This window comes from Eptesicus fuscus, chromosome 12 (assembly GCF_027574615.1).
Source record: "Eptesicus fuscus isolate TK198812 chromosome 12, DD_ASM_mEF_20220401, whole genome shotgun sequence".
Classification (NCBI taxonomy): Eukaryota; Metazoa; Chordata; class Mammalia; order Chiroptera; family Vespertilionidae; genus Eptesicus; species Eptesicus fuscus.
The window spans coordinates 20832409-20848905 of record NC_072484.1 but is presented as its reverse complement, the minus strand read 5'-3'; the positions used below and the strand labels follow the sequence as shown (position 1 = coordinate 20848905).

General features: G+C 38.0%; 1 protein-coding gene across 2 annotated transcripts in view; it reads right to left on the bottom strand.

Moving 5' to 3' along the window:
* The window catches only part of ESF1 (ESF1 nucleolar pre-rRNA processing protein homolog), a 68761-nt gene that overhangs the window by 27700 nt on the left and 24564 nt on the right, over positions 1-16497 (bottom strand). For both annotated transcript variants that reach the window (XM_054723808.1, XM_028144810.2), the window contains exon 9: positions 14612-14773. In XM_054723808.1, coding sequence (XP_054579783.1) covers positions 14612-14773 — 162 coding nt within the window. The remainder of the gene's footprint in view (positions 1-14611; positions 14774-16497) is intronic.

The following is a 16497-nucleotide window of genomic DNA, read 5'->3' as shown; positions in this document are numbered from 1 at the left end:
GTATAACCACCTGGCTAGTAGGGGGGTATTAGAGCAGAATCTACAGGATGACCTGATGTTCTCTCCATACTGCCAGCATTATTGGAATAAACATTCATATATGATTCAACCTGGTCTCTGCTTAATTTGGCTCAAGTAGTGATAGACGCTCGGACCTCTTTTGTGCTCAGGGACAGACAAGCAGACTAAAGAGAGGCAAGCAACAGATCCATGCAGTTTTGAAACTTTGGTACATGACAGAGTTGACATGCCAGATTATTGGGGGAAAGGATATTCAATAAATGGAACAGAATATAAAAATTTTTCCATGTAGAAGAAGATGAAATTGGATCCCTTATATAATATTTAAAAAAATCAACTCCTGATGGATCAAGGATTTAAATGTCCAAAACCTTACATCATTCTACCTTTAATAGAAAACAAAGGTGAATATTGGTCTCATCAATGATTTCTTAGAGGAAACACATAAAGTATTAACTATTTAAAAAAAGATTATTTGATAATATTAAAATCAAGAACATTTTTCATTAGACAACATGTCCAAGAAACTGTGTGTGTGTGTGTGTGTGTGTGTGTAGTTACATATAGAAGAGACATGCTAGCCTATAAAAGACAAAGGAGTTGTATCAAAGATAAAGAATTCCTAAAAATCAGTAGAAAAAGAACAAATAATGTAACAGAAAAATGGCCAAAAGATAGATATCTGAGTATTTTACTGAGGAGGAAACATTATGGCCAATATATATATGAAGAGATGTTTTAACTCATCCTATCTAATAAAGAGGGAATATGCTAATTGACTGCCACACCCTCAAAGATGGTGGCGCCCACAGCCACAAGATGGCAGCGCCCAGTCCCCTCAGCCCTGCCAGGGTGGCAGACATGAGGCATGGCCAAGCCCGCCCCGAGGCGGGTCTGGCAGCTCCGCGCGCCTGCCTCCGGAGTCCCCCAGCTGCCCAGCTGACGCCCGAGGCGCAGGCAAGCCTTGGATGGCAGCTGCCCAGCTGCCCAGGGCAGGCCCAAAGCACAGGCAAGCCTCGAATGGCAGCTGCCCAGTCGCCCAGGGCCACCCGAGCCTCGGGTAAACAGGGTTGGCTGAGGGTTGCACTGCCGGCAGTGGCAGCAGCAGAGGTGTGATTGGGGCATCGCCTTCCTCTGATCGCCGGGTCGCCTCCCGCCCCTGAGGGCTCCCGGACTGTGAGAGGGGGCAGGCCAGGCTGAGGGACTTCCCCCCCCCCCCAGTGCATGAGTTTTCATGCACTGGGCCTCTAGTTAGTGATAACAGAAATGCAAATCAAGTGTGCTGCTTGTGGGAATGTAAACTGATACCATCATACTGGAGAAGAATTTAGTTTTCATCTTGTAAAGCTGAACATTCACATACCCTATGACCCAGCAATTACACTCCTTGATAAATACCCAGAAATACTGAAACACATATCAGAAGATGTATAGAAATGTTCATAGCAGCATAAATCACCATAGTAAACACTAAAGAACATCCCAGATGTGTATCCAACAATATGCATATACAAACTGGTATACAGCAGTCAAATGAATGAGCTACAGATACAAAAAATACAGATAAATCTCAGCAATAAGATGTTGAGTGAAAAAAATCAGTCCCAAAAATCAGTCTAATATAATCCATCTATTTAAAGTATACAATTCAATGGTTTTTAGTACATTTAGATGTGTAAACATCACCAAAGTCTATTTTTAGAACATTTTTTAAAAACATATTTTTATTGATTTCAGAGAGGAAGGGAGAGGGAGAGAGAGATAGAAACATCAACGATGAGAGAGAATCACTGATCGGCCACCCTCTGCATAACCCTTACTGGGGATCAAGCCCGCAACCCAGGCACATGCCCTTGACTGGAATCGAACCTGGGACCCTTCTGTCCGCAGGCTGACACTCTATCTACTGAGCCAAATTGGCTAGGGCTATTTTTAGAACATTTTCATCTTTTCATAAAAGAAACCTTATTTCTCTCCCCAACAGGATAGTCCAAAATATACCTCCTCCCCTACAACTACCAACCTATTTCCTGTCTCTATAGATTTCCCTGTTCTGGATATTTTATATAAAAAATGTGGTCTTAGTGACTGGCTCCTTAAACTTAGCACAATATTTTCAAGGTTCATCCACTTTGTAGCATATATCAGTACTTTATTCCTTTTTTATGAAACTATACTTTTTAGAAATACTATAAATGAGATGAAAATATATACAATAGGCACAGCTGGTATGCTCAGTGGTTAAGGATTGAACCATGAACCAGGAGGTCATGGTGTGATGCCTGGTCAGAGCACATGCCCAGGTTGTGGGCTTGATCCCAGATACAGGGGGTGCAGGAGGCAGTCAATCAATGATTCTCATCATTGGCATTTCTATCCCTCTCTCCCTCTCCCTTTCTCTCTCTGATATCAATAAAAAATAGATTTTTAAAACTAGAAATTCAATATAAGACTATGTTATCCACAATGGCAAAACATCAGAAAGAGCCTAAAATATAATATTAGGGAGTGATTCATAACTTATAAATTAGAAACACAATGGAATGTGATGTAGGCATCCTATATAATAATAGGCTAATATGCAAATAGACTAAATGGTGGAGCAACTGAACAACCGGTTGCTATGACGTGAGCTGACCACCAGGGGGTGTATGTGGAACATGGCGGGCGTTGGCCGTGGTGGGATGGTGGAGCAGGTGAGTGGGGGTGCCAGACCAAGGCGGGGCACCATTTGCTGTCATCGGGCAAACCTCTGGTGATTACTGAAAATTCTTTGCTCCCGTGTGCTGCAGTTCTGCCTGGTCCGATGACGGCACTGGCCCCACTTGCACCTGCTGCTGGTGCTGGCCCAATCGCTCCACACTGTCAGCAGGTGCGAGCGGGAATGGGGCTGCCGGCAGACAGAGGACTGGGGGCCGCAGTGGGAGGGGCCGGACGGGGGGTGCGGAGGATGGGCCAAGACCCGCCCCTGTGCCCACCGCAGCTTCGCAGCACACAGTTCCTTTCAAGGTGCACGAATTCGTGCACTGGGCCCCTAGTTTGATTATAAAGATTATTTAGAAACATGTAAAAATAAATATGAGAAATGAAACCAAAAAATGAGAATGAAAAATGGGGATATAATATAATCAACTGTGTACCTGTATAAGAGAATGTGTAAAAAAGAGTGTTTTATATAGCTAAAACATAAAAGCAACCTATCAATGGCTGGGTTGATAAGCAAAATATGACATATAAACAATGGAATATTATTTAACCTGAAAAAGGAAATTCTGACATGCTATAACATGAATGAACCTTGAGGACATTTTGCTAACTGAAATAAGCCAGTCACCAAAAGACAATGTATGATTCCACTTACATGAGGTACAAAATTATAGAGACAGAAAGAAGAATGGTGGTTGCAATGGGCTGGGGGAATGGAAAATGAAGAGTTATTATTTAATGGATACAGAGATTCAGTTTTGCAAAGATGAAAAGAATTCTAGAGATGGATGGATGGTGGTGATGGTTGTCCAACAATATGAATATATTGAATACTGTACACCAAAAATGGTTAAGATGGTAAATTTTAGGTGTATGTTAATACAATGAAAAAATTTAGGGAAAAATGAATGTGTTAAGGTAGTAAATTTGAGATTATAAGACTTTCCAGTTTGGGAAAATAAACAATAGCAATAATGAAACTGTTGAAAGTTAAGTAGGCTGAGTGAATTCTGTCACAATAACATATGGAACAAGTGTGAGAAAAATGACGGTTTGCTAGTCAGGCAGTTAGTATATAGAATAATGACATGGAACAACCTCAAATAGAATAGGCAAAATTTCTGCTTTAAAGACAAAAGAATTCACAACTTCAAACAAATCAGCATAGCTGTGGGCTGTGGGAAACAATACATGAAACAATTTCTCTTCTTGAACTGACTTCAGGCAGATTGTAAATCTAAGGCAAAGTCAAAAAAGCACTACTGTCTGGAAATAGTGGCAACAGATGCAAACAATACAACTGATGTGATACATGTGCAGAGAAGGCAGGACAGGACAATGTGAACAGAATCATCCTAGATGCTTCAACCGGGAATCTCTTATGATTTACATATTTAATTTGGATCCTAAAACAGCAGACCAATTAACCTGAAACTTCCTAAGTATGGAAGTGTTAAGACTTTTTGAAACTACTACTAATATAAAGATATCCTATTTTTCTTTAGATCTTTAAAAAAAAGCCTTCTTGGAAAAACTTGTTTTAAATGAAATCTTAGTATTAATGAGAGAATATAATCTTTAAAATAACCCAGGAAATTCTGAGAAATTTACTGGCACTGAGAAAACGTGCTACCAGCGTCTTTAGATAACCCTAGCTGCTTCCAGTATTTTAGTACACATTCCACAAGTGATTAAAAAAAAATTTTTTTTGCATAGTAAATTTCAACTTGTTACATTACAAAGTCCTTATAGTTAACATGTTTACAGATGATTTAAGGAAAGAGTGCAAACCTAAGTTTTAAAATTCTAGCTACCAAATTAGCTGTATATAAGTTATGATAGGGCATTGTAAACTGGTTTCCTCCCCATCACCAAATTGCAAATCCTTCTAGACTATTTCAAGTTCAGGTTTTCCATTTAATGCTTTTCTCTACATTCAACTCAAAATTTTAAACATCTGGTTATTTTAAAAGTTCTAACCAAAAAAACATTTTTTTGAATATATTTCAAATAATGGGCACATTGGCAATAAATGGAAATAGAGATATAGCCAAAAGTAAATAGTGAACAGGTTTTGAGATGTTTGACATTAAAATGTTTAAAACTGGGCTGCCTAGAAAAATGAATGCATGACTGAATCAAAAATATTTTATTTCTGAATACAATGGCCAGAGATAATGTCACTGATGTCTGTGTTTAAGCTTCTTGATGAGACACTGGACAGAGAAATGGAGAAGGAATAAAGGAGGGGAAAAGGATGGACAAAGGATAAGAGCAGACACCAGAATAAAAATAGAATTACAACTGTAAAGAGTGGAGGAAAGAGTAAGTTAGTAGAGCAAGGAAGAGCTGCACCCCCACTTCCTGCCTCAACAAGTGGGAGCCAAGAAAGCACTCCTCTTGCAGAGTGAGACAAGAAACCTCGCTTCCAGGCCTCCTTTGAATGAGTTAAGTATCCACAGCACTGGGTGTTGCTGACAAGATCTCTCCAAAGACCATCAGTACCAATTTCATTATACCCTTTATCCATATTTAAATGTGTCACCAGAAAAAGTCTACAACTTCCAAATCATTTCCCTTCTCCTAAAAAATACTGAACATTTCCCACCCTTCCTCAACAATGAAACTTTTCTACACATTAATCAGTCATAAGCAGTCATCAGTAGCCATTAACAAAATCCTCTATATCCATTTGCCTGCTAATCTGAGTCACACTGAAACCTGGTTCTCCTCTGGGGACACTGCTTCTCCTGTACCCCTTTAAGGTGGTGAATTTTTCCCTCCCATAGTCTGTCCTTCTTGCTACTCATTGCCAACTCCAGTTCACTTGCTTGCCCTCCTCCCCAAAGTCTGCAACTTTGAACATCATGTAGAAAACTATACTACCGTCTATCCCTCTTTATTGCAGATATCATTTACTGAAGTGCTAAGCTTTGGCTCATTGCTTGCTCTCTCCAATACTAACCCTGTCATAATTCTTGGTGATTTCAATACCTACACAGATGACCCTTCCAACACTCTGGGCCTCACAGTTCACTGACTTATTTTATTCTATACTCACCTCATCCTCAGAAACTCACTCTTGGAATCATATCTAGAACATGTCATTACCAAAAATTGCAAACTTTTTCACCATAATCTTAATTTGTATCCTACTCTTCAACTACTATCTCCAATCTTTCTATTTTATTCTCTCTCATACCCCAAGGCTAACAATTCTAGGGATCTACAATCCATCAATCCTCTCACTTTCCCCCCATCCCTCGCCCTCAGCAAAACTCATTTCCCTCCTAACCCAACACAGATACGATGGACCATCATTACAATAGCTCCCTTGTCCTCAACTCCCTTGTCCCTCTCTTGCTTGGTCATTCTTGGTTGACAAAACTTCTAGTCTGGTTTAATCTAACTCTCTCCTTACTCCATGCTTGCACTACCCCAGTAATGTGGCTAAAAAAAGATAATTATGTTGATTCATCTTACTTTACATGACCATGAATTTCAAGTGCACCCTTATTGCTCTTCAGCAATACTATTAAATTTCCCTCTTTGCCACTCTCTTAGACAATTATCTCACCTACTTTTTTCAAACCTTTTCCTCCTCCTTTATCCCTACTCTCAGCTGATGACCTTACTTGCTATTTCACTAAGAAAATACAAGTAAGAGTACCACAAGCTCCCACCATCATTTCTACCCATTGCCCTCTGTGACCACATTATCTGACTTCTCTACTGTTACAATGGATGAAATGTCCATGCACATCTAACTGAAGGCCAATTCCTCCACCTGTGCAAAAATATTTCAACTCTTTTTGCCTACTTCAGAATGCAGTTCTCTGCATCATTTCCCGCCCTGTCTCTGGTGGATCATTCCCAGAGCACACAGCATGCCATTATTTTTCCCATATTAAAGAAAAATGCTCTCTTGATCTCACTTTCCCCTCCAGCTTCCTTTCTATTCCTCTGTGATCCATTATAGAAAAACTCAACATCTGTCAATCTATGAGTCTATAATAACTTAAAAGGAGTGGGAAGAAAGCTCCATTAGCTAGAGGAAGCTCTACCAGCACTAGTTAGAAATGCTAGCTAATAAATGCAGAAGGAATGATAGAAGTAGAAAATCAGCATTTTGCGACAAACAATATAATAGAGTCAAGCAGGAGATCACCAATGAAGGCTAACCAGGTAAAATGTTGGGAAACAGAATATTCACACACCCCACATTTTACTATCATTACAAAGGGAAAAAATGTGCCTTTACAATGGAAAAATCAGTCGAACACTACCTTAATGGAGTGAGCAGAGTTAACAGCACAAATAATGGGATAATGGACTTTAAATGCCTCCTGATATGATGCAATGGGAAGTATACAACATCATTTGTGCAGAATTCTTGCCAAAAAGTTTCTACATGAATTGTGAGGTAACAATTAGAGAAATCCAGATTGTTGGGTATTCTGTAAGCCAACTACTGTAGATATTTTAGAAGTGAGTGATCCTGCATCAGGAAACAATTATAAAAAATACTGTTGGAATGAGTGAGAAATCTGACTTAATCAATATTAAATTATGTTAGTGTGGTAAGGGCATAGTGCTCATGTAGAAGAATGTTTTTGTTTTTGGAAGTTACACACTGAAGTTTTTTTTAGGGGTGAAGTGTCATGATACCTACAGTTTTCTAATAGTCAAATATCTTAGAAAAAGGACTTATCTGTACTTGCTGTCTCCAATTTCACTGCTCATTCTCTCTTGATCCCATACCAATCTTATCCTCCCCATTCCAACCAAACTGTTCAATATCACTGATGATTTCTATGTATTGCTAAATCAAATGGTCATTCTTAGCTTGTATATTATTGACCCATTTCTCATTGAAATGCTGTCTTCACTTGGCTGACTTGATACCCTGCAACCCTAAACTCCCTCGTGCATTTCTGGTAGTTTCTTCCCAGCTACCTTTTAATGGTCCCTGCTCACTTCCTCAACCTCTAAATGCTGGAATGCTCCAGGGATCTGGTTTTGAACCTTTTTTTTTTTTTTTCCCCTTCCTATAACCATTCCCTTGGTGTTCTTCACTTTCAGAGATCTATATAATAAAGATTCCCAAATTTATATCTCCAGCCCTGACCTCTCTGGCTCTGATCTCTTCCCTGAACTCTAAACTGTATATCAGCCTCCTCGGTATGTCTATTTCCACATCTAATAGGTATCTTAAACTTAACATGTGACCAAAAGAAAACTTTTGAGGTTCCCTTGCAAACCCACAATCTTCATTATCTCAGGATTGCGATAGCGTCTTGACTGATCTCCCCAACTTTGTCCTTGCCTCCTACTTTGATTTATTCTCAAGATAGCAGCCAGAGTGATACTGTTAAGAATAAGTATATCTATATGAGATGATGGATGCTCACTAAACTTACTGCAGTAATCACATCATACTATATTAAGTAGAACCATTATGCTGTACAACTTAAACTCATACAGTGATGTATATAAATTACATCTCAATAAAACTGGAAAAAAAAAATAGCCCAGGCCAGGTGGAGCTTCATTCCATACATCAAAGGGTTGTGGGTTTGATTCCAAGGCAGGGCACATACCTAGGTTGGAGGTTTAATCCTGATTGGGGCACATACAGGAGACAACCAAACAATGTTTCTCTCTCCTATCGATGTTCTATCTCTCTCCCTTCCTCTTTCTCTAAAAATCAATTTAAAAACAGATACATATCATCGAGGATTAAAGAAAAAACCCCAATATATTCTCAAGTGAGGATTAAAAAAAAGTCAGATCTTATCACTTGCCAGCTGAGACACCACAACAGCTTTGCTCCCACTCACAGAACAAATTTGAACCCTTAAAATGGCCTACAAGGTCTTCATGATCTGGCCCCATGTTAGTTCTATGACCTCATCGATTGTTCTCACCTTCACTCACTCCAGTCATACTGTTCTCTTTGCTATTCTTCAAACATGATAAGCAAGCTACAGTTTCAAGGACACTCACTTGCTATTTCCTCTGCTCACACACTTTCCTCTGCAGGGCTCACTCCCTGACCTCTACTTCCTTTACTCTTTGCTCAAGTATTTTTCTTATGAGAGACTCATGTCTTCTTCTACACCAGAATATAGGATTTATGAGGTCAAGGGTTTGTACGTTCTATTTACATGTTATCTAGAATAGTTCCTGGCATACAGTAGGTGCTCAATAAATATTTAAAGTTGGGGTACTGAAGAATGTTGAATAGAAAAAAGACCAGCTATCCTTTTCACCAGTGTGCATTAAATAAGAAAAAAAGAGGATTTTTTATCGTTTCTAAACTCTTTTAAGATTATAAACAAAGAAATATTATTTGTTCATATTGTGGATACCGCTTTCACTATCTATAACAAAAAATTATTACATAGACTAATTGAACTATTAATATAGGGGAGGTTATTTAGTATATAAGATAAAACTGATTAAGCTTAATTTATATGTATACTAGAGGCCTGGTGAACGAAAATCATCACTCGGGGGGTGGTAGAGGGGGTCCCTCAGTCCGGGAGCCCTCGGGGGGATGTCGAACTGACGGCTTAGGCCTACTCCCCGTCAGTTGGTCATCCTTAGTGCTGCTGCAGAGGTGGGAGAGGCTCCTGCCACCACTGCTGCGCTCGCCAGCCATGAGCCTGGCTTCTGGCTGAGCAGCAGTCCCCTTGTGGGAGTGCAATGACCACCAGGGGGCAGCTGAGGGACAGCTCCTGCATTGAGCGTCTGCCCCCTGGTGGTCAGTGCGCATTATAGCGATCGGTCTTTCGGCCGTTCAGTTGATTTGCATATTAGCCTTTTATTATATAGAATTACAAATTCCCTAATGAGGCACATCACTGATAAAGGCCATTATGCTAATTGCATGCATCACCTTCTCTACTCATCAAAGTGAGTCAGGAAGGATACCTTTTTAACAATACATTGAGATGTAAAGTATTATTCCACATTAAAATAATGAATTACACTTTCTTTAAAAATCTTATAATTCAATATTATTACTTATTTACAATCCCAATTAATAAGGTTGTATTATCACATTTTCATAACTAGACTATCAATAGAAAGAGTACTGTACTTCATTCTGGTTGTTACACCCATATACCTGTTATCTGCCTCCCTGAATATTTACCCTTAAGGAATGAAACTTCTGATGTTACTATACTTGTATAGCCTAATGTAAAAAGATAGGCTATACAACTATAAGGCCCTCAAATCATTTGGTCAGGCCCTACCAAGTCACTAGAGGTGAGTTAAATGTTTGAGCAAATATAGCAGGCTAATTTTTTAGTTGATAATTTTGTATGGCCTGCAAATGATGTTATAACAATATCCAAATGGCCCTTGGCAGAAAAAAGGTTCCCCACCCCTGGCTAAACTAAAATTCCTCTTAAAAACGAAACCAACAAACCATATTCCAGCAAGTGTTAGTGATTAAGAGCACTTATTTTTCTGAAGAGTTTAATATTTTGGAAATTCAAGCTTCAGAAAAACCAATAAATGATACAGTGTAATCTCACACTGACATTGTGTGACTTACTGAAGTGTAACATCACAAAAAAGTCGTTGAGGTTCAGGGTAATTATGGTATTACTGGGAACATGTACTAAGACATAATTCCAACAAAATATACATATGATGTGAATAATACTCTGTAGCTTATAAGGTACCTTTATAAATACTCAAATTAAGAAAGGTATTAGTCCCACTTTCCAAATAAGTAAACTGAGGTCCTGCAAGATTAGCTCATTTATCTCAACTAACAAGTCTAATATGTAACAGACACTTTACATTTACAAACACAGATGCATGTAAGTATATGCCAAAGACTCACAGGTAACAATAATACCCTATATGGGGCCTTCAAAAATACTACAGTTAGCTCAGGCCGGTGTGGCTCAATTGGTTGGAGCATCATATTGTACACCAAAAGGTTGGGGTTCAATTCCTGGTCAGGGCACATACCTGTGTTGCAGGTTCAATTTCTGGCATGGGAGGCAAGAGATGGATGTTTCTCACATCGACTTCTCCCTCCCTCCTTCCCTGCCACCCTCCCTCCCTCCCTTCCCTGCCACCCTCCCTCCCTCCCTTCGCCCCCCTCCCTCCCTCCCTCTCTCCTACCACCCTTCCCCCACCTCCCTCCCTCCCTCCTTCCCCCCCTCCTTTTCCCTATATCTAAAATCAATGAGCATGTCCTTGGGCTCAAGGATTAAAAAAAAACCACAAGTATTCCGGTTAAAGACTTAAAAATGCAGTGTACAGCAGAACATCAATTTTCCCCTATTCACCTAACAGTAAAAAATATATACACAATGTTGATGACAATTCCATGGAATTGGCACTTTTACTCATTGTTGAAGGCTTTATAAACTGGTACAATCCAATTCCATTTCTGGGAAGGTATCCTATGAAAATACTTCAAAATACGGAAAAAGCTATAGATTATAACATCTTAGATGCTTGGCATCTGAGATTTAAAATTTGGGTTTTGACACTGGTAGTTTTAACAGCTTGTGAGAGAACCACAGGTTGATCCACAGCATATGCAAAGTTGCTATGTGAGCGAGGAAGTCACATAACTAACTAGTAAGTGAGCCTGACTGCCAGCATTAGCTTCTCTTTGTGGTCTCTACTAGTTCTCCAAGCAGAGGCATTTTTAAAACGGGGGAGAAAAAGAAAAGCGTCTTTGTTAAAAACTTGTTTTTAAAAGTAAAAATCCCTAAAATAGTAAGCCAATTATTTGGCTGGTAATGAAAGCGAAGAGATCTAAGAAAGTACTGATACTTGTGGGTTTGGAATCGGTAATGGCCTTAGGTCACATTTCTTTTCAATGCCATAGTTCTACTGTAGTGAAAGGTTAGAAATATGATTAAATATTCAACAATAGAGAAATGATCAATTAAACCATAACCTATCTAATCACTCAGTGGCTGAATCAGGGTAATGGAATTATAATTTTTTTGCAATTCAAAACATTTTATATGACATTAAATAGAAGGGGGAACAGATCTTAATTCATATCATGAAGTCAGCATTATCCTGATATCAAAAACTAACAACTCTATAAGAAATGAAAACTGCAGGCAAATATTCCTCATTAACACAGGTGCAAAATCTTTTAACAAAACATTACTAAACTGAGTCTAGAAATACATACATCATGACCAAGGGAGGTTATCCCAGGAAAACTATTGCTTAAATTTTCCAGTTACAGACCTAAGTGTAAATATCACTTTTTGGTATTTGCACTACATAACCATGTTAGTAACGACAAAGGTTAGATCTGGTCCATTCAATTTAACTCTGACATATTGCTATAAAACTTCTCAATCAAGTTAATTTTAAATCTTTCTCAGTCAACCGAATACCTCAATTAAAAATCTGTTCATTTAAAATATCTTCATTTAGTAAGTTCAAAGATTAGAATTAAGCTATAATTACAACATATTTTACTTGAAAGATAGAATTCAACATTTCTTAGAATAATCAAGTCAAGACCGTCAAGTAAAAAATTTCTTCACAAACATCCCAAGCAGTATGGTTGTATTGCCTATTGTGAGACTTACTGACAAAGTGTGCTCAACCCCTTAGAGCAGGCTTTGCGCTCTTTTGCTGGACAATTCTAAAAATATAGAGAATTCCTCTTTATATTACTTTGAAATCTACTTTCCTTCAGCTTTTATCCACTGGCAAAAGCAATGACTTCTGAGATAATAAGAGAGATTAAATCTCCATTTACATATTCATCCCTCAATCACTTGAAAATAACTATTAAGTCACTTTTTAGGCTTTTCTTATTCAGGCTAACTTAACTGAATTCTCTCAACCATTGTTCATATGATAATACTACCAAACTTTATTTTTTCTTACCATCACTTCCTTCAAAAGCCAAACATGGAAAAGAAATGGGTTACAACACAGCACCACTTTCCTACAGGACTATGCAGCAGACACATCCATCCTAATATTTTAACTACAACTGTCACTCAATTCTCAAACATTAAAACATATGCTAAGTTTTTTCCCAAATGAAAAGAACCCATGCACTCTCAATGCAAAAATATACTAGCTAGAAGAAACTGAAAAAACTGAATATAGAATATTTAATTTTAAGAAATAGTGTTATTAGTTAGTATTCTCCCATTCTAGAGGCTGAAAGAGCTGAATCCTTGTCTAAAATTATACCTAACTTTAAAAGATACACATTTGGCTCCTTTAACTTTCAACAATACGTTGTGTTACTGACTAAACTACTGCTCTTCTATTTTTTTTCCTCTACCCTGTGTTCTAACTACTGGTAAAACAGTGTGTGGTAGTGTTCAAAGGGTCAGTGAGTCATGGCCTTCTGAAAATTAATGGGAGTCTGGATGGAGACAAGGGAGGGACACTTTCTAACTAATTAAAATTACCTTAGGTTTTCATTTAATAAAGAGAGCATCTCATTTTGCAAAAACAAAGTTTAATTCAAAATGTTTTTAAAGCACATTATGAGAAACCTGGGCCATTAACAATTTTAAATAAAACTAGTCATTCTTTGAAATGTGAATAATTATTTCTTAATTTATAATTAGGATTTTGAAATATACTTTTAACATATAGGATTGGGGAAGAGATGCAAATATCTGCCCACAACCTCAATCAGACTTTAGCTTTTGGGGTCTGGCCTGAGAAATTGGACAGAAGTAGAAAAATAAGAACCAAAGAGCTTCCGCTTGAGAGAAATGTCGTCCTCAAGGGACTCTGAGCTCAAGCCTGAATGTTTCCAATGCTTCCTTCTATCTCAAGTCCCTGAGGAACTGGGGGTGGGTCCGGTAAGGAGGGGCAATAGTAAATCCTCCTCCACTGGGGAGAGTGGGAGTAACAAGTTATACTTGTTGGGGAAAAAAAAAAAAAGATATACATGTATGTAAAAAGCAGTAATCTGCAAAATCAACATTGTTTGCAAAGGTACTTGCTGATTTACCCAGGATTATTGAAAACCTGCATACACTGGAAAACAATCCTCATTTATCCTAGCTTTTATCTTTGTTTAGCTCTGACATGGTTTTAATTAGTACTGTACTACTCTAAAAAAAGTTGAATGGTTCAAGACAATTATAAAAATCACTTACTATACCATACTTTTTTGACTATTCACAGCAAAACTGAGATGGAAAACTAAGTATTTCATATTTTGTAATAGTGAAACCTAAACTAATTAACTGAGGTCTAGTGGAGTTATGGGTGAAGAGTCCACTTATGAATTTTGAAAAAGGTTTATTTTGAAAGAAGTTTAATGACTTTATTTATTTATTAAAAATATTTTTTATTGATTTCAGAGGGGAAGGGAGAGGGAGAGAGAGAGAGAAACATCAATGATGAGAATCATTGATAGGCTGCCTCCCGCATGCCCCCTGCTGGGGAATGAGCCCACAACTCAGTCATGTGCCCTTGACCAGAATCGCACCCGGGACCCTTCAGTCCACAGGAAGACACTCTATCTACTGAGCCAAACCAGCTAGGGCAAAGTTTAATGACTTTAGAACACATGGTACCTGGATTCAAGTTTCTATATACTGAGACTACTGGAATCAAACCTAGGAAGGTTTACTTTCATAAATAAACAGGAATAATTTGTAGTTAGTAAAATCAAAATAACCTGGCAAGAGTCAAAACACTAGTCCCTAAGTAATTAAGAATTAAATGATGTATGCAAATGCCATGTTAACTTCCTACTAAAACATTCCTAAAAAATAAGATTTTTAAAGTTTATGCTTCCAAAGAGGAGTTAATCTTTTTCTCTGTCACATCTAAAATGCTTTCAACATCCTAAAATGAAGAAAAACAAGCCAACATTTAGTTAGTATCTAATTCTTACCTGGAACCCACTTAATTTCCATTTCCATATCATTTTCTTTTCTTTTCTTTTCTTTTTCTTGAATAACTTGCAAGAGTTGCCTATATTTAGCAATTTGTTCTTCATCATCTTTCTGATGTTTTTTTGTTTTCCCATCTTCTTCTACATTGACTTCATCATCACCTAACAAAAAATAATCAATTTCATTTAATATCTATATATATAAAAGCCTAAGCAACCGTTATGACCGGACAACTGGATGACCAGCCAGTAGCTATGATGGGCACTGACCACCAGGGGGCAGAACCTCAATGCAGGAGCGGCCCCCTGGTGCTCAGTGCGCTCCCACAGCCAACCTCCCATGGCCGGCCAACCCTCACGGGCCCTCCCCGCAGCCGGCCCTGTTTGGGACTGGGTGAGATGGTCCCCAATGGCCCAGATCACTGGCCAGGCCAAGGGACCCCACCTGTGCACAAATTTGTGCACCAGGCCTCTAGTACAGAAATAATTCACATCTAACTCCAAAGTTTAAATCTCAGTCAATTCAGCACCCTCAGGTAAAATGCTATCAGACATACTGTAATAATAGAATATCAAAACTAGACAAACTTTTTTTTTTCTTTATTGATCCAGAGAGAGGAAAGGAGAGGAAGAGAGATAGAAACATCAATAATGAAAGAGAACCATTGATCAGCTGCCTCCTGCAAGCCCCCTACTGGGGATTGAGCCCATAATCCGGGGAATGTGCCCTGAGGGAATCGAACCATGACCTCCTGGTACATGGGTTGATGCTCAAGCACTGAACTATACCAGCCATGACAGACTTAATCTTCTTAATATTAAATGAACTGAATTAAAAACTTATGTCTTATTTATAATAAAAATCAGTTGCAATATAAGTTAGCACTGTCATAGCACGTGGGAATATCACTTTTTATTAAAATTCATATCTAAAAATAATTCTGTAGTCATGTAACATCCTCAAATTTATGTTCCCTATAAGCAAAACAGCAGGGATGGCATTTTATCTTTCTTTTATGTTCTCCACCATCCACCAAAATGTTATCGTCAATAAAAGAAGGCTAAATATTTTTGGGATACATTTGATACATGGACTTAGCTGTGCAGGCTGAAGAGACAGATAAAGTTGCTTATAATCCAAAACAAAGAATAATGAGACCTTTCGATTTGATGGTGAGCAAATATGAAGATTCTCAGGATCTCATTAATACATTAACAAAAATGAATGTTAGAAGTTTACTCAATTTCCCTATGTGGAAAAAACATTCACATTTCCATTTCCCGAATTTATAAAAATAATTAGAATACAAAGGAACAGTATAAAACTCATGGGCAACCAACACCAAAGAAAACCAATACGTGAAAAGTTTGTTTGCTCTACATTTCCACTGTAATTCTCCAAGGCAAAACCATAAATTAAGAACCTGGGTTTTAATGCAAAACATATAGACTTACTGAATGGACTAAATGTCCCAGTAAAGAAAAATTTAGAAGTAGCAAAAAGAAGACCATCTTTTCTATGAGCTATGACTAAATGGTAACTAAAAATGCCTGACATTACTAAGCACTTAGCTGTGAAACATCAATGTTAACATACTGTCCTTACATCTTTAAAAAGGTGATATGGAAAAAAGATTGGTAAAGTAAATGTTTTTACAGTTTTTTTCTCTAAATGAATAAAAAATAGTCCAGGACATTCTTTCCATCCTATCACACTTTTACATTTTCACTCAAACAGCTGAAATTCATTTTTTTCCTGTTTGTGCTTTGTGCCACAATAATAATGTTGGATTGAATTCTGTCATGTATCCCGTAATTCAATGGATAAAACATCAGGAACACATTAACAAAATGGCAATGTATTTCTTTCTATTAAAAGCTTACTT